General features: G+C 42.8%; 1 protein-coding gene across 3 annotated transcripts in view; it reads left to right on the top strand.

Annotated features, from left to right (window-relative positions):
• Positions 1–18,762, top strand: part of LOC110532622 (F-actin-monooxygenase mical1) — a 45,850-nt gene that overhangs the window by 11,900 nt on the left and 15,188 nt on the right. For all 3 annotated transcript variants that reach the window (XM_021616681.3, XM_021616682.3, XM_090185159.1), the window contains 13 exons: positions 98–253; positions 683–783; positions 2,636–2,893; positions 8,084–8,199; positions 8,496–8,622; positions 9,319–9,406; positions 10,975–11,122; positions 11,397–11,593; positions 13,964–14,064; positions 14,656–14,709; positions 15,047–15,281; positions 17,289–17,359; positions 17,594–18,251. In XM_021616681.3, coding sequence (XP_021472356.3) covers positions 98–253; positions 683–783; positions 2,636–2,893; positions 8,084–8,199; positions 8,496–8,622; positions 9,319–9,406; positions 10,975–11,122; positions 11,397–11,593; positions 13,964–14,064; positions 14,656–14,709; positions 15,047–15,281; positions 17,289–17,359; positions 17,594–18,251 — 2,310 coding nt within the window. The remainder of the gene's footprint in view (positions 1–97; positions 254–682; positions 784–2,635; positions 2,894–8,083; positions 8,200–8,495; positions 8,623–9,318; positions 9,407–10,974; positions 11,123–11,396; positions 11,594–13,963; positions 14,065–14,655; positions 14,710–15,046; positions 15,282–17,288; positions 17,360–17,593; positions 18,252–18,762) is intronic.

The raw sequence follows: 18,762 nt of genomic DNA on the forward strand, positions 1-18,762 counted from the left end.
GTAGCTCCGATACAATGGATGTATTCAACAGAAACACTCAACTATATGAACCTGATTTCAGGCTGCATGTGCTTCTGTCTTTGTCCCCACTCCCCAGGCTTCAAGAGGAAGGAGCTGCGAGGGAAGCTGGCCATTGGCATCACGTGTAACTTCCTCAACCGTCACACTGCAGCCGAGACCCAGGTGGCAGAGATCAGCGGTGTGGCACGTATCTACAACCAGAAGTTCTTCCAGGACCTGCTCACAGAGACGGGTAGGATTCTATTCTACGCCCCGGGTTTGGGGCTATGAGTGCCAACACTTCTACTGGTGGTTGATATGGTGTCAGTGACTGGGGATCGGAATAAAGAATACCATAGGGGCTGGGTGGGCATGGTGACAGATAAGGAGTGACAGTGCTGTCTTTTAATTGCTGTCCCTCTTCCTCTTTTTGTCAATTTCCTGTTTAATTTCCTGTGCTCCATTGCTGTTTCACTTGTCCTGTCATTGTCTTGTAACTAGTTTATTTCACTCATTCAGTCCCTCTTTATCCCCCTTCTCTCAATCATTCTCTCTCGGTTGCTCTCGCTCTGTGTGTGTCTGATCTGTGTGTGTGTGTCTGTCTCTCTCTTTTTCTTTATTTTTCTCTCTCTCTCTGTCTTTCTCTCTGTGTGTGTGTGTGTGTCTCTCTCTCTCCCTCCAGGTATTGATCTGGAGAACATAGTCTACTATAAAGATGACACCCACTACTTTGTCATGACTGCCAAGAAGAAGAGCCTGTTAAAGATGGGGGTCATTAAACAGGTGAGGAAAACGCATCCATTAGTACCAACAGCAGCAGCTCCATACTAGGCCTCTAGAGGACAGATAGCTAGCAACAATGACAAGAAGCTGCCATGTGGGGAATCCTAGTTAGCTCGTATCTTGTTATTGATGCCGTGTCTTGTTTTGACTGATGTCACATCTATGCTAATATGGCTAGAATTCGCTAGTTAGCTAACCAACAACTGTAACACTGTATTTGAGAGACAACAAATACTCATTGTGCAAATGTATTTTAGACTAAATATAGTTTACATGTTGTCAACAATCTAAGCCAGCTCCGTCTGTTTTGTCCCATAGTTGCGCACGTGTCGGTTTTATTACTAAACCACCAACCCATCTATTTCTCTAGTCTATTATCCATCTCTGGCTCCTCTGACCTTTGCATCACAATATAGTCCTCCCCAGATAGGCTGGGTACCTTTCCTGCTGTAAGGGATTAGATGCTAATAAACACTTGTAATGGAATTGATGTCTGTGCAGCACAGGGTTAGCACTGAGCCATGCTACAGTGTACCCGCTCACTCCCTCTTCTCACACTACAACTCTGGAAGGACTACGCTAGATCATTTTGTTTTGTCTTCAATGATTGAGCTCACACTGACTTTCCCCCCCAAAAAAATATTTCCTCTGTGTCCTCTTGTTCTGCTCAATATTCTAATTCATGATATGCATATTGACATACCAGTAGAGTAATCATTCTATATACAGTATTTGCATGATTATGGGGGTTGTTTTTTTTGTATTTCTTGTCACTGTTCCATTTTGTTTAAAAATCATATTGACATACCAGTAATCTATTTTTTCCAATGGATTCACTGTGTACTTCTACTTCACTACATTCCTATAGAAAAGTATGTACTTTTTACTCCATACATTTTCCCTGACACCCAAAAGTACTTGTTACATTTTGAATGCTTAGTAGGAGAGAACATGGTCCAATTCACACACTTATCAAGAGGACATCCCTGGTCATCCCTACTGCCTTTGATCTGGCGTACTCCGTAACACACATGCGTTGTTTGGAAGCAATGTCTGAGTGTTGGAGTGTCCCCCTGGCTATCAGTAAATGTAAAGAAAACGCAAACATTGTGCCTACTGGTTTGCTTAATATAAGCAATTAGAAATGATTCCTACTTTTACTTTTTATACTTACGTATATTTAAAACCAAATACTTTTAGACTTTTACTCAAGTAGTATTTTACTGTGTGACTTTTACTTGAGTCATTTTCTATTAAGGTATCTTTTACTTTTACTCAAGTATGACAATTGGGTACTTTTTCCACCACTGATGTTGTTCCCTCTGTGACCACCATAGATATAAAACAGTTATACATCTCTACGGTGACCACCTCCAATATGCTCCCTCTGTGACCACCATAGATATAAAACAGTTATACATCTCTACGGTGACCACCTCCAATATGTTCCCTCTGTGACCACCATAGATATAAAACAGTTATACATCTCTACGGTGACCACCTCCAATATGTTCCCTCTGTGACCACCATAGATATAAAACAGTTATACATCTCTACGGTGACCACCTCCAATATGCTCCCTCTGTGACCACCATAGATATAAAACAGTTATACATCTCTACGGTGACCACCTCCAATATGTTCCCTCTGTGACCACCATAGATATAAAACAGTTATACATCTCTACGGTGACCACCTCCAATATGTTCCCTCTGTGACCACCATAGATATAAAACAGTTATACATCTCTACGGTGACCACCTCCAATATGTTCCCTCTGTGACCACCATAGATATAAAACAGTTATACATCTCTACAGTGACCACCTCCAATATGTTCCCTCTGCCTCCAGGACTTTAGTGATGCCGATAAGCTTCTGGCCCAGGTAAATGTGGACCAGGAGGCCTTGTTGCGTTACGCCTACGATGCTGCCCAGTTCTCCACGGGCCACTGCCTGCCCGACATGCAGTTTGCCCAGAACCACGCGGGCCAGCCTGATGTGGCCATGTTCGACTTCACTTGCATGCACCGAGCTGAGAACGCCTCTCTGGTCAGGGAGAGAAAGGGCAAGAAACTACTCATGGGCCTGGTGGGAGACTGCCTGGTAGAGGTGAGAGGTCATGTCAGTGTGTTGGAGGACTTGATTCACTTATGCGTACACATGCTCCGGCACGTGTGTGTGTGTGTGTGTGTGCTTACAGTTGGAGTCGAAGTTTACATGCACCTTAGCCAAATATATTTAAACCCAGTTTTTCACAATTCTTGACATTTAATCCTAGTAAAAATGTCCTGTCTTAGGTCAGTTAGGATCACCACTTTTATTTTAAGAATGGGAAATGTCAGAATAATAGTACAGAGAATGATTTATTTAAGCTTTCCAGTGGGTCAGAAGTTTACATGCACTCAATTAGTATTTGGTAGCATTGCCTTTCAATTGTTTAACTTGGGTCAAACATTTCGGGTAGCCTTCCACAAGCTTCCCACAATAAGTTGGGTGAATTTTGGCCCATTCCTCCTTGCTCGCACATGCTTTTTCAGTTCTGCCCACAAATTTTATATGGGATTGAAGTCAGGGCTTTGTGACCTCAATCCCAACCTTGACTTTGTTGTCCTTAAGCCATTTTGCCACAACTTTGAAAGTATGATTGGGGTCATTGTCCATTTGGAAGACCCATTTGCGACCAAGCTTTAACTTCCTGACTGATGTCTTGAGATGTTGCTTCAATATATCCACATCATTTTTCTACCTCGTGATGCCATCTATTTTGTGAAGTGCACCAGTCCCTCCTGCAGCAATGCACCCCCATAACATGATGCTGCCACCCCCGTGTTTCACAGTTGGGATGGTGTTCTTCAGCTTGCAAGCCTTCCCATTTTTCCTCCAAACATAACAATGGTCATTATGGCCAAACAGTTCTATTTTTGTTTCATCAGACCAGAGGACATTTCTCCAAAAAATATGATCTTTGTCCCCATGTGCAGTTGCAAACCGTAGTCTGGCTTTTTTATGGCGGTTTTGGAGCAGTGGCTTCTTCCTAGCTGAGCGATCTTTCGGGTTATGCTGATATAGGACTTGTTTTACTGTGGATATAGATACTTTTGTACCTGTTTCCTCCAGCATCTTCACAAGGTCCTTTGCTGTTCTGGGATAGATTTGCACTTTTCGCACCAAGGTACGTTCATCTCGAGGAGACAGAATGCGTCTCCTTCCTGAGCGGTATGACGGCTGCGTGGTCCCATGGTGTTTATACTTGCGTACTATTGTACTATTGTTTGTACAGATGAACGTGGTACCTTCAGGTGTTTAGAAATTGCACCCAAGGATGATCCAGACTTTCTTTTTCTGAGGTCTTGGCTGATTTCTTTTGATTTTACCATGATGTCAAGCAAAGAGACACTGAGCTTGAAGGTAGGCCTTAAAATACATCCACAGGTACACCTTAATTTGACAAATTATGTCAATTAGCCTATCAGAAGCTTCTAAAGCCATGACATAATTTTTGGGAAATTTCAAAGCTGTTTAAAACTTCTTAGGGCTGAAATCCCGTTAACGGGATAGATATGACAACAGCTAGTGAAAGTGCAGGGCACCAAATTCAAAACATCAAAAAATCTCATAATTAAAATTCCTTGAACATGCATGTATTTTATACCATTTTAAAGGTTATCTTGTTGTTAATCCCACCATAGTGTCCGATTTCAAATATGCTTTACAGCAAAAGCACCACAAACAATTGTTAGGTCACCACCAATAAGCACAGCCATTTTTCCAGCCAAAGATAGCAGTCACAAAAAGCACAAAGATAAAATTAATCACTCATCTTTGATCTTCATCAGATGACACTCATAGGACTTCATGTTACACAATACATGTATGTTTTGTTTGATAAAGTTCATATTTATCAAAATATGAGTTTACATTGGCGCGTTACATTCACTAGTTCCAAAAACAGAGTGATTTTGCATAGCCACATCGTTCAACAGAAATACTCATCATAAATGTAGATGATAATACAAGTTATACACATGGAGTTATTGATATACCTCTCCTTTTTTTACTTTACGGAATAAGCAAACCATGCAATAATCTGAGACAGCGCTCAGAAAAATAGTCACAATAGCCACCATGTTGGCGTCAACATAAACAAGAAATTACATGATAAATATTCCCTTACCTTCGATGATCTTCATCAGAAAGCACTCCAGGAATCCCAGGTCCACAATTTATTAATTTTTTTGTTCGATAATGTCCGTTATTGATGTCCAAATGCCTCCTTTTGTTAGCGCGTTTGGTATACATATCCAAACGCTCATTCTGGTCAGCGTTAGGTCGGACAAAAACTTCAAAAAGCTATATTACAGGTCGAAGAAACATTTCAAACTAAGTACAGAATCAATCATTAGGATGTTTTTAACATATAGCTTCAATAAAGTTCCAACCGGAGTATTCCTTTGTGTCTTGATGAGCAATGGAATGCAAGTGGATACCATGAGGAATGCGTGTGATCAAAAAATGGCTGACTGCCAGTCACCTGATTAGAATTTGCTCTCATTCAGTCCCACAACACAGTAGAAGTCTCATTCAAATGTCTATAGACGGTTGACATCTAGTGGAAGCCCTAGGAAGTGCAACATCATTCATATCTCAAGGGGATTTCAATGGGAACCTTGGTGAATATTTACCAAGCTCAGATTTCTCACTTCCTGTTTTGATTTCTCCTCAGGATTTTGCCTGCCATATGAGTTCTGTTATACTCACATACATCATTCAAACAGTTTTAGAAACTTTAGAGTGTTTTCTATCCAATACAAATAATAATATGCATATATTAGCAACTGAGACTGAGAAGCAGGCCGTTTACTTTGGGCAACTTATTCATCCAAGCTACTCAATACTGCCCCCAGCCATAAGAAGTTAAAGGCACAGTCAACGTAGTGTATGTAAACTTCTGACCCACTGGAATTGTGATACAGTGAATTGTAAATTAAATAATCTGTCTATAAACAATTGTTGGAAAAATTGTTATGCACAAAGTAGATGTCCTACCCGACTTGCCAAAACTATAGTTTGTTAACAAGAAATTTGTGGAGTGGTTGAAAAATGAGTTTCAATGATTCCAACCTAAGTGTATGTTAACTTCCGACTGTACACTGAGTGTACAAAACATTAAGAACACCGGCTCTTTTCAAAACATAGACTTACCAGGTGAAAGCTATGAACCCTTATTGATGCCACTTATTAAATTCACTTCAATCAGTGTAGATGAAGGGTAGGAGACAGGTTAAAGAAGCCTTGAGACATGGATTGTTAATGTTTGACAATATTGAACTGTCTTTGAACGGAGTAGGTGCCGCTGTACATCGGTTTGAGTGTGTCAAGAACTGCAACACTCCTGGGTTTTTCATGCCCAACCATTTCTTGTGTGCATCAAGAATAATGTACCACCCAAATGACATCCAGCCAACTTGACACAACTGTGGGAGACATTGGAGTCAACATGGGCCAGTATTGCTGTGGTACGCTTTTGACACCTTGTAGAGTCCATGCTCCGACGAATTGAGGCTGTTCTGAGGGCAAAAGGGGGTGCAAGTCAATATTAGGAAGGTGTTCCTAATGTTTTGTACACTTAGTGTACACCGTGCATTCGGAAAGTTTTCAGACCCTTGACTTTTTCCACATTTTGTTACATTACAGACTTATTCTAAAATGGATTAAATGTATTTTTTTCCCCTCATCAATCTAATGACAAAGCAAAAATGTTTTTTTTTTAGAAATGTTAGCTTATTTAGAAATAAAAAAACTGAAATCACAATACTTTGTTGAAGCACCTTTGGCAGCGATTACAGCCTCGAGTCTTCTTGGGTATGACGCTACAAGTTTGGCACATCTGTATTTGGGGAGTTTCTCCCATTCTTCTCTGCAGATCCTCTCAATCAGGTTAGATGGGGTGCGTCGCTGCACAGCTATTTTCAGTTCTCTCCAGAGATGTTCAAGTCCGGGCTCTGGCTGGGCCACTCAAGGGCATTTTAAAGACTTGTCCCGAAGCCACTCCTGCATTGTCTTGGCTGTGTGCTTGGGGTTGTTGTCCTGTTGGAAGGTTTACCATTGCCCCAGTCTGAGGTCCTGAGCGCTCAAGGATCTCTCTGTACTTTGCTCCGTTCATCTTTCCTTCGATCCTGACTAGTCTCCCAAGATCTTCCGATGGAAAAACATTCCCACAGAATGATACTGCCACCACTATGCTTCACCGTGGAATGGTGCCAGGTTTCCTCCAGACGTGACACTTGGCATTCAGGCCAAATCTTGGTTTCATCAGACCAGAGAATCTTGTTTCTCATTGTCAGTCCTTTAAGTGCCTCTTGGCAAAATCCAAGCGGGCTGTCATGTGACTTTTACTGAGGAGTGGCTTCTGTCTGGAAACTACTATAAAGGCCTGATTGGTGGAGTGCTGCAGAGATGTTTGTCATTCTGGAAGGTCCTCCCATCTCCACAGGCCAACTCTAGAACTCTGTCAGTGACCTTTTAGGTTCTTGGTCACCTCCCTGACCAAGTCCCTTCTCCCCCGATTGCTCTGTTTGGCCCGGCGGCCAGCTCTTGGAAGTGTTTTGGTGGTCCCAAACTTCTTCCATTTAAGAATGATGGAGGCCACACAAAATATTTTGGTATCCTTCCCCAGATCTGTGCCTCGACATAATCCTGTCTCGGAGATTTGCGGACAATTCCTTCCACCTCATGGTTGGTTTTTGCACTGTCATCTAAGGTACCTTATATAGACAGGTGTGTACCTTTCCAAGTCATGTCCAATCAATTGAATTTACCAAAGGTGGACTCCAATCAAGTTGTAGAAACATCTCAAGGGATGATAAATGGAAACAGAATGCACCTGAGCTCACTTTCGTGTCTTATAACAAAGGGTCTTATGTAAATAATGTATTTTTGTTTTTTTAATTTTTTATAAATTTGCAAACATTTCTAAAAACCTGTTTTTTGGTTCATCATTATGGGGCATTGTGTGTAGATTGATGAGGATTTGTATTTATTTAATCCATTTTAGAATAAAACTGTAACGTAACAAAGTGTAAAAGGTCAAGGGGTGTGAATACTGTATGTGTGTATACAGTATATAGACACAGAGCTCTGTTAAGAAACGGGTCACTAAATCAGCTTAATGCAGCAGCTTGTGGGTATTAAATCAGCCCAGAGTGTCATACCTTTATTTCCTTCCTTTTAAATCTGACAAGTTATCATGTCAATTAATAATTCTAAAGTGTGTGTGTGTGTGTCTGTGTGTGTCCACAGCCGTTTTGGCCTCTGGGAACAGGTATTGCCCGTGGGTTCCTGGCTGCCTTCGACACAGCATGGATGGTTAGGAGCTGGGGCAAGGGAAGACCCCACATGGAAGTACTTGCTGAGCGGTAAAGAATAGTTTTCCTGTATGATCAATAACACCACCTTTTAAAAGCATGTGACCATCCCTCTTCACTGTATAGAAAGGACTACCCTGGCTGGGCCTTTCAGAGAATTCTTCAACTAGTAATGCCACTCTAGCCTTGTAACTGTATATCTTTGAACATCCATTAATTCACAAGCAGCTGCTTGTAAAAGATCTTACTGTACAAACCCATCGGAATCTTCTGTTCCTTAGTTGGCGCTTCTTCAGTTCCATAGAAACTCACTATCTCTTAAAATGTCTTTCCCTCTGACTGAATAGAGAGAGTATCTACCAGCTCCTGTCTCAGACCACACCAGAGAACACCAGTAAGAAATATAGCGCCTTCAGCATAGACCCGGCTACACGCTACCAGCACGTCAACCTCAACTCCGTCAAGGCCTTCCAGGTCAAAAACATAAATATAATCTATTCCTTCTATTTCTATAGTCAGTGCCGACACAAAGCTACACTCATGCCCGATTCACATTATTGGGCTGACCAGAACTGCACAGTGCTGGCTTGGACATTTCCTTTTTTCAGCACGGTTCCAGCAACTGTAGGGGATGCGTAACCAGGTCAGCTCAGTAAGGTTTGGGTTGGTACGATAGTACGAAAGGGTATGACTACCCCACTGTATCAACGCTAGTAAAATAAATATACTGTATATTGTGCTGTGTAACATTGTAAACACGTTTTGAAATAGATTAATGCTGCTCCCCCATTTTGGTGGATATTTCCTATAGTATTCATGCATTGTCAGGAAACTGCTGTGTGTTTGTATTTTGTGGTGAGCTGAATGGCACTAGAGGAGTATTGTTCTAAAATACTTTAGAGAGTTTTCAGAAGTTACCAGATCAATTACGCTGCATCAAACCAAACCCCAGCTTCTGCCTTTATGAAGCCTGCTGTGTTCTTAGCCTAGTCCCAGATCTGTTTGTGCTGTACAGCCAACTCCTATGCTTGTTGCTTGACAATGACCATAGAAGTTGGCAAGACGGCACAAACGTATATGTTACCAGGCTACTATGTTCTGGCTTCAGTGTGAAGTTGATCTCAACTCTATTGTTTCTTGGTATTCCCTCTCTTTGCATGCATTACGAAGGTGAAACGTCTCTATGATGTGGAAGAACACCTTAATCCTGGGCGACCCAACAAGAAGCCGAAAGAAAATTGGTCTCACCTGCGACAAGGTTAGTCTGGCTTCACATTACTAAAGCAATAATGCATGAAGGGCAGGGGTGTGATTCATTTTGGTTTTGGCACGGCTGTGCTGTGCTGAGATCATGGGCACGCAGAGACTACAACCCATTAAATACATATTTTATATATTTTTTAAATGATGTTTCCTGATCTTAGTTATATCTCTCAAATAGATATAGGTCAGACATTTCAGGACAAACTGCCCTTAGTACTGCATCCTGACAGGGTACTGCAACCTGTCAGGATGCTCTCGATGGTGCAGCTGTATAACTTTTTGAGGATCTGGGGACCCATGCCAAATCTTTTCAGTCTCCTGAGGGGGAAAAGGTGTTGCCGTGTCCTCTTGTCAACTGTCTTGGTGTGTTTGGACCATGATAGTTTGTTGGTGATGTGAACACCAAAGAACTTGAAACTCTTGACCTGCTCCACTACAGCCCCATCGATGTTAATGGGGGCCTGTTCGGCCTGCCTTTTCCTATAGTCAATGATCAGCTCCTTTGTCTTCCTCACGTTGAGGGAGAGGTTGTTGTCATGGCACCACATTGCCAGGTCTCTCGTTGGCGGTGATCAGGCCTACCACTGTTGTGTCGTCAGCAAACTTAATGATGGAGTTGGAGTCGTGTTTGGCCACGCAGTCATGGGTGAACAGGGAGGGGACTAAGCACGCACCCCTGAGGGGCCCCAGTATTGAGGATCAGTGTGGCAGATGTGGCCCGTCAGGAAGTCCAGGATACGGTTGCAGAGGGAGGTGTTTAGTCCCGTGGTACTTAGCTTAGTGATAACCTTTGTGGGCACTATGGTGTTGAACGCTGAGCTGTAGTCAATGAACAACATTCTCACATAGGTGTTCCTTTGGGAAAGGGCAGTGTGGATTGAGATTGTGTCATCTGTGCATCTGTTGGGGCGGTATGCGAATTGGAGTGGGTCTAGAGTTTCCGGGATGATGGTGTTGATGTGAGCCATCATCAGCCTTTCAAAGCACTTCATGGCTACCGATGTGAGTGGTACGGGGCAGGAATCATTTAGGCAGGTACCCTTTGCTTCCTTGGGCACAGGGACTATGGTGGTCTGCTTGAAACATGTAGGTATTACAGAGTCCGTCAGGGAGAGGTAGAAAATGTCAGGGAAGACACTTGCCAGTTGGTCCGAGTATTATTTGAGTACCCATTCAGGTAATCCATCCCTAGCAAACACAGCTGATTAATCAAATTGCATTCTCAACTGAAGATCATGATTATGTGATTTATTTGAGTCAGGCATGTTAGGTGGGGCTTGGGCTAAACTGTGACACCAATCAGGCCCTCGAGGACTGGAATTACCCACCCCTGGCATAGCGGCCAAATCATTTTTGTATGTATTTTTTTGATAATTCAAGGGGTGTTAAAACTCCGAATGAAATAGAAATGGCTGAGACCTTTCTGTTGCATCCTTAGATGCTCAACTTGGAATGTAAACTGTCTGTGTATGAATCACATAATTATTTCAATGCCTGCCTTGATGCAATGTCACTATGTTCCATCGTCCTAATGCAGTGTTCCTATGTGTGTTCATGGCCCAGATTCGGTTGGAGCGTTTGAGGTGCTTTTGAAGTGGTGCCAGCAGCACACTGCAGGGTACGACAGGGTGAACGTGAAAGATCTGAACCAGTCCTGGAGGTCTGGCCTGGCCCTGTGTGCCCTCATCAACACCTTCAGACCCCGTGTCATGTGAGTCTCTGGGCTTTACAAGGGGGGCAAGTCAACGTATCCACCACCTATGTAGCAAATGCACAAGTAGTATTACAGAAGGAAAAACTTACCCATAAGCCTAGTCAAATTTAATTGGTCTGAAGGACTTTTCCTGTTCAAGTTATTCATGGTACTAACTGTCCAATAAGAAAACAAACTTATGTGTTCGGTTACAAATAGGTTTGCTATTGTATGCCCTCCTGAACATGCCCTTGGTCAACATAGTAGCTATCCCTAACCTCTTCCTCCACAGTGACATGTCCTCTCTGGAGGAGTCTAATGCAGTCTACAATAACCAGCTGGCCTTCAACTTGCTGGAGAGAGAGCTGGGCATCCTTCCCATAATGTCAGCCAGGGAGATGTCTTTCATGGGACAGATAGACAAGCTCTCCATGGTGCACTACCTCACACAGATCCACGATGCGTTCAATGAAAGGACACCTACTAAAGGTATGCATTAGGGCAGTGGTTCCCAAACTTTAGCTGCGTACCCCCTCTAGCACCAGGGTCAGCGCACTCTCAAATGTTGTTTTTTGCCATCATTGTAAACCTGCCACACACACACTATATGATACATTTATTAAACATAAGAATGAGTGTGAGTTTGTCACAACCCGGCTCGTGGGAAGTGACAAAGAGCTCTTATAGGACCAGGGCACAAATAATAATAATCAATCATTTTGCCCTTTATTTAACCATCTTACATATTAAACCGTATTTGTTCATTGAAAATTGTGAATAACTCACCACAGGTTAATGAGAAGGGTGTGATTGAAAGGATGCACATAACTCTGCAATATTGGGTTGTATTGGAGAGAGTCTCAGTCTTAAATCATTTCCACACACAGTCTGTGCCTCTGAGTCTCTCTTGTTCAGATATTGATAAGTGGACTGGAGGCAGGGCATGAAAGGGATAACGAATCCAGTTGTTTGTGTCGTCTGTTTCGGGAAAGAACCTGCGTAATTGCGCACCCAGGTTCACATTTGACATTGTCCGTAAGCTTGAGTTCATTTGCACACAAAAAAAATCATAGAATGATGGAAAGACCTGTGTGTTGTCCTTGTTAATGCAGACAGAAAAGAGCTCCAACTTCTTAATCATAGCCTCAAGTTTGTCCTGCACATTGAATATAGTTGTGGAGAGTCATGTAATCCTGGATTCAGATCATTCAGGTGAGAAAAAACATCACCCAGATAGGCCAGTCGTGTGAGAAACTCGTCATCATGCAAGCTGTCAGGCGAGTGGAAATTATGGTCAATAAAGTTTAAGCTTGTCTCTCAATTTTTAAAAAAAAGTGTCAATACTTTGCCCCTTGATATCCCTTTCAGAAAATTGCATAATGCAGAAAATACACGAGAGTTCAGGGGCCTTGCTTTAACAAAGTTAACCATTTTCACTGTAGTGTCCAAAACGTTTTTCAAGCTGTTAGGCATTCCCTTGGCAACAAGAGCCTCCCGGTGGATGCTGCAGTGTACCCAAATGGCGTCGGGAGCAACTGCTTGCACGCGCGTTACCACTCCACTATGTCTCTCTGTCATGGCTTTTGCGCCATCAGTACAGATACCAACATGAGCAGCAGCTACGTTTAGCTACATACTGACCGTTAGTGGAATTTCCACGAGAGAGTAACGGTTAATGTGATTGGATGTTCATTATTTGACTAGGCTACTTGTATTTGACATTGTGTTGTTATTTTGCTGAACACTAGATGGTTTAATTACATTTTTGGCAGTGAAATGAGGCTACTCAGCCGAGAGAAAGAGAACTCACCCAAATGTTTAGCCCCGTTGTTTTTTTTTAAATAAAAAATAAAACATTTGAATCACATTTTTATATTGCGTACCCCCGACGTAATTTGGCGTACCCCCGACAAATCCCCAGTTTGGGAATACCTGCATTCGGTCAATGTTTATCGTACACCTTACGTAATAATCACTGTGATTGTTTGCTTGATCACTTGTAGCCTTGACTCCAGGAACAAGAATGTGGTGTTGGTCTGTTTTCACGAGACTACATTATGTATTTTTATATCATTTTCTGTTACTGTGACATTGTTATCTTGTCATTGAGCATAGTTGTATTCATTACATGAAGATGTTTACTGGCATATTTCTAGTTGGCATTTCTTAAAACGCTGGACCAAGATTAATTGTATCAATAGCGTATTATTAGTGAAAGGAATTGAATCTGGTCCCAAGTCAGTTGTTCAGACAGTACACAGTTTATGTAACCCCGTTTGTATAAGGGCTCAGGTGTTTTTCCCTCTGAAATGTGTATGATGTTGATAAAAGGGAGAGGGCTGTCATTGTCACTTTAAGAGCATTACCCAGCGTGCCTCTGGTTAGAGTAGCTGGGGCTGAGCTCATAACCAGCCCTGATTGGCTGCCAGGGTTGTGCCGCTCTCCTGCGCTCGGTGGGTAAGCCAGGCAGCAGCCAAAGCAAACAGCATCAGCCTCTGAGGAAATGGCTTATCAGGCTCGGGTGGGACTAGCCTCAGCCTCAGCCTCACCTAAAAGAGATCTAGCTACTATTCCTGTGAGGAGTACGGATTTTCCCACGCTGTTTTTGCTGCCGGAGGTATTTCTGGTAAATACTAGCAGAGTGTGTAGGAGAGAGATTTTCAGTGGGGATCCAGCATTTGGAAGCAGGCTTGGAGAGCAGTTGCTCCGCTTGGCTTTGTCTTGGCTCTGTGATGCTGGAGGTAGAGAATCACTATGTAAGGGGATTGGCTGGCTGGCTGACACACAGATGAGCATGTTTGTTCCGCTAGAACAGAGCAGGAGGACACTAAAGCTTGTGTGTATTTCTCTCTGCTGCAGAACCTCAGAGCCTTCCCCTGAAGCCATCCAAGACCCTGTCTTTTCGGGCTGCTGTGGTCTTCCTCAACAACCTCAAGCACAACTCTCTGCAGCGACGCAAGGTAAGGTTCAGGCAAGCCGCTGCATGGTGTCACTGAGACCACTGTAGTTGGCTGTTTAGTGTTTATTTAATATCAGGGATAGACTGGATAAGAACATTTGTGCAAAACCAGTTGTGTTTTGGGTGAAAAGAGGAGTAGGCCAACCTCAAGTTCGTATGGACGTCATTCTTTTTCATGCAACTCCCTGCTGAGCCGCGAGGTGAGCTAAAACAAGCAGCTGCATGTTGTCGCTGAGACTACTGTAGCTAGATTATTTACTTAATATCAGAGTTTTCTATATGAGAACCTCAAATTCATATGCCCTGTCATTTTAGTTTGTTTCTTGTGATTATACTTTCATTGTACATTCAATTTTCACTAGTTACAGTATTTTTAATGATCATTTGATTGTTTTAGTTCTGTATTATAAATAAGACCATGCTGCATGAGGTTTACAATTTATTTTGGCCTTTTCCAAAATCAACTGTAATGGCAAAGATACTTTTCAAACATGCAAGATAATATCTAAAGAATTGGTCATTTTGAGGTTATTCAGTTAATGTAATTTAAACCATAAACGTGGTCACATGACTGTTTTCTCTTTTACAACAGGAGAGACTAGCAAGCAAGAAAGACAGAAACGGGACGATGGGAGAGGAAAAGGATGTGAGTAGTGTATCCTTATTATCAGAGGCTCACATACAGTACAGAGCTAACCTTTCTCTTTATTGATGGATGTATCTGCAGACTTCAGGACTACTCCAACTGCTATACTATAAATTGTTTCTGTGCTTTGTTCCTCTATTTGATTACTACTGGGATACAGAACCCAGAGACATGTACACAGAGTGAAGAGTTGTTGAGTCCATCAGATTTGTAATTTTGTATTTCTTTGGCCTTCAAAGAAATACTACTCCCTAATGTTGAACCATAACACATGTTTTTGTGCTATGTTGTTGAACTACTGTAAAAATATTACCGTTCTCAATTTCTTTCCCCCCAGCCTTTAGCTCCTCTCTCAGCCCCTAAGGTGAACCCTGACCCTGTGAACCCTGACCCTGAACCGAGCCTGGCGCCAGGCATCAGTAGCAACGAGGAGTGTTACTTCTGTTGCCAGCGGGTCTATGTTCTGGAGAGGATCAGTACTGAGGGAAAGTTATTCCACCGTAGCTGCTTCACCTGCCATCAGTGCGGCACCACCCTTAGACTGGGCGGGTATACCTTCAACCAGCACACTGGTGAGTAGTGAGCACCGCTTGTACCACAGCCTATACTCGGGTACTCTTTTTCAGGGCAATAGGCTAGTGGGTAATCTGCAATTTTAGTAACAAATGTTATTTATAGGGTCCAAATGAGCCTTTTGAATCTTTTAGAAGCAGGATTTTTTACGAGATTCTATAATAGAACAACATCATGTTACTGTACAGTAGAACATCATGTTACTGTACAGTAGAACATCATGTTACTGTACACTAGAACATCATGTTACTGTACACTAGAACAGTAGAACAGCATGTTACTGTACACTAGAACAGTAGAACATGTTACTGTACAATATATCATGTTACTGTTCACTAGAACAATGTTACTGTACAGTAGAACAATAGAACATCATGTTACTGTACAGTAGACCAGCATGTTACTGTACAGTATAACAGCATGTTACTGTACAGTAGAACGTCATGTTACTGTACAGTAGAGCGTCCTGTTACTGTACAGTAGTGCGTCATGTTACTGTACAGTAGCGCGTCATGTTACTGTACAGTAGCGCGTCATGTTACTGTACAGTAGAGCGTCATGTTACTGTACAGTAGAGCGTCATGTTACTGTACAGTAGAGCGTCATGTTACTGTACAGTAGAGCGTCATGTTACTGTACAGTAGCGCGTCATGTTACTGTACAGTAGAGCGTCATGTTACTGTACAGTAGCGCGTCATGTTACTGTACAGTAGCGCGTCATGTTACTGTACAGTAGCACGTCATGTTACTGTACAGTAGAGCGTCATGTTACTGTACAGTAGAGCGTCATGTTACTGTACAGTAGAGCGTCATGTTACTGTACAGTAGAGCGTCATGTTACTGTACAGTAGCGCGTCATGTTACTGTACAGTAGCGCGTCATGTTACTGTACAGTAGCGCGTCATGTTACTGTACAGTAGCGCGTCATGTTACTGTACAGTAGCGCGTCATGTTACTGTACAGTAGCGCGTCATGTTACTGTACAGTAGAGCGTCATGTTACTGTACAGTAGCGCGTCATGTTACTGTACAGTAGCGCGTCATGTTACTGTACAGTAGCGCGTCATGTTACTGTACAGTAGCGCGTCATGTTACTGTACAGTAGCGCGTCATGTTACTGTACAGTAGCGCGTCATGTTACTGTACAGTAGCGCGTCATGTTACTGTACAGTAGAGCGTCATGTTACTGTACAGTAGCGCGTCATGTTACTGTACAGTAGAGCGTCATGTTACTGTACAGTAGCGCGTCATGTTACTGTACAGTAGCGCGTCATGTTACTGTACAGTAGCGCGTCATGTTACTGTACAGTAGAGCGTCATGTTACTGTACAGTAGAGCGTCATGTTACTGTACAGTAGCGCGTCATGTTACTGTACAGTAGCGCGTCATGTTACTGTACAGTAGAGCGTCATGTTACTGTACAGTAGCGCGTCATGTTACTGTACATTAGCGCGTCATGTTACTGTACATTAGCGCGTCATGTTACTGTACAGTAGAGCGTCATGTTACTGTACAGTAGCGCGTCATGTTACTGTACAGTAGCGCGTCATGTTACTGTACAGTAGAGCGTCATGTTACTGTACAGTAGAGCGTCATGTTACTGTACAGTAGCGCGTCATGTTACTGTACAAGTGGGACTTCCATGGTCATTATTTACTCAGGCATGGAAAATATTTTGTGTGAAATGTTATGTTACATTTTGTCTGTTTGCAAAAAGGCTGCAAATGACTCCCTCTTTTGTCAATACAGAAACAGAATATAGCTATGTCTATTCCCAAAGCTGTCGTACCTGTAGGAAGTTAAAACTTACATTTCTGGATGATAAATACAGCACAGTTTAATTTATTTATGCACCATATGAAAAATGAATGAAAGACACCCGTTTACATGTTTTATGGTTCATGTGAAAAGGGGAACAGGAGACAGGGTTATTAAGTAGCGTCTCTCTCTAACGTGCCAGATCCAGACTCTCTGAAAGCTGTTGTTTTCCTTCTCATGTGCCCGCAGGGAAGTTCTACTGTGAGCTGCACTCTGAACAACTAGAGATGGAGAACGGGGAACAATGCCCATCCTTTCAGGTGGGTCTCTGTTCTGAGTTTGAGCAGATGGGAAATTAAACCATTCTGTTGCATACCATGTTGCCAGCTTGTGGCTTACTTGTCTATGTAGTACATTGCTTTTGACTCAAATGACTAGTTAATTTCACAGGACATTGTGCTTTAACCATTCATTTATAGAGGAATGTTTAATCCCATAATACAATGCCAATGGTACAGTGCTTCTTCCATTCATTTAATGTTTTTCCCTTCCAGGATACAATAGAAGATCACAATGAGAAGGAGAGAGGTGTGAATGGGATCTCCAGTGAAGAGCCCTCACCTTGTCCCTCTGAAGATGATGATGAAGAGTTCTCTCTAGACTTGGGTCTTCCTAAACCAATGGCTCCTCAGGGTGAGGAACACCCCAGCAGCAAACAATCTAATCCTGTAGAGGAGCCCCATGTCCCACCAAATCCACCCATAGACGTTTACCTGAAGAAAGGGTTTAAGGCCAGTGAGGTGGAGGAAGAAAAGGAGGGGAAGGAGAGGGTTGAGGATCCCTCCTCATACCCCCCGACCCCTGTCCCAAAACCTCGTCTATCTTGTTCGGAAATCCCCAGCCCTCAGGCCTCCCCTCCTGTACCCAAACCACGCACCGTCCTCCCCACCCCAAAAAGGGACATGTCACCGGCCCATGTAGGGGAGAAGGGGTCCCTCGAAGCAGCAGGAGAGAAAGGGGCCCCCAAGGCTACCCCAACCCCTGACTCCAGGGCGAAGCAGTCCCTGCGGAAGCTGCAGCTCAACGACAAGGAGAAGAACCAATTAGTCAATCTGAGCTTCAGCCTGGACTCTGACTCAGAGACACCTGGTTCTTCCTCCTGCTCCTCTTCAACAGTCACAGCAGGGGGTCTCAGCCCACCCAAACCTCCAGGTATTCCTCTTTTATTATTGCTTTTGTTTGTTTTGATCTCTTCTACTGTGTTTTAACTGTAAGTGTTAGGATTTTAAATGGGGAGGATGGAATATACAGTGCATTCGAAAAGTGTTCAGACCCCTCCACTTTTTCCGCATTTTGTTACGTTACAACCTTATACGAAAATGTATTAAATTGTTGTTTTTTTCTAATCAATCTCAACACAATGCACTGTAGTTACGAAGCAAAAAAAATAATTTTTAAACATTTTTGCAAATATTCAGACCCTTTTATTCAGTACTTTGTTGAAGCACCTTTGGCAGCGATTACAGCCTCGCGTTTTCACGGGTAAGACACTACAAGCTTGGCACACGCCTGTATTTGGGGAGTTCTTCTCTGCAGATCATCTCAAGCTCTGTTGGGTTGGACTAGCTCAGGTTGACTGCACAGCTATTTTCCGGTCTCTCCAGAGATGTTCAGGTTAAATCGGGTTAAAGTCCGGGCTCTGGCTGGGCCAGTCAAGGACATT

Source organism: Oncorhynchus mykiss, chromosome 9 (assembly GCF_057628025.1).
Source record: "Oncorhynchus mykiss isolate SJ-2025 chromosome 9, ASM5762802v1, whole genome shotgun sequence".
Lineage (NCBI taxonomy): Eukaryota > Metazoa > Chordata > Actinopteri > Salmoniformes > Salmonidae > Oncorhynchus > Oncorhynchus mykiss.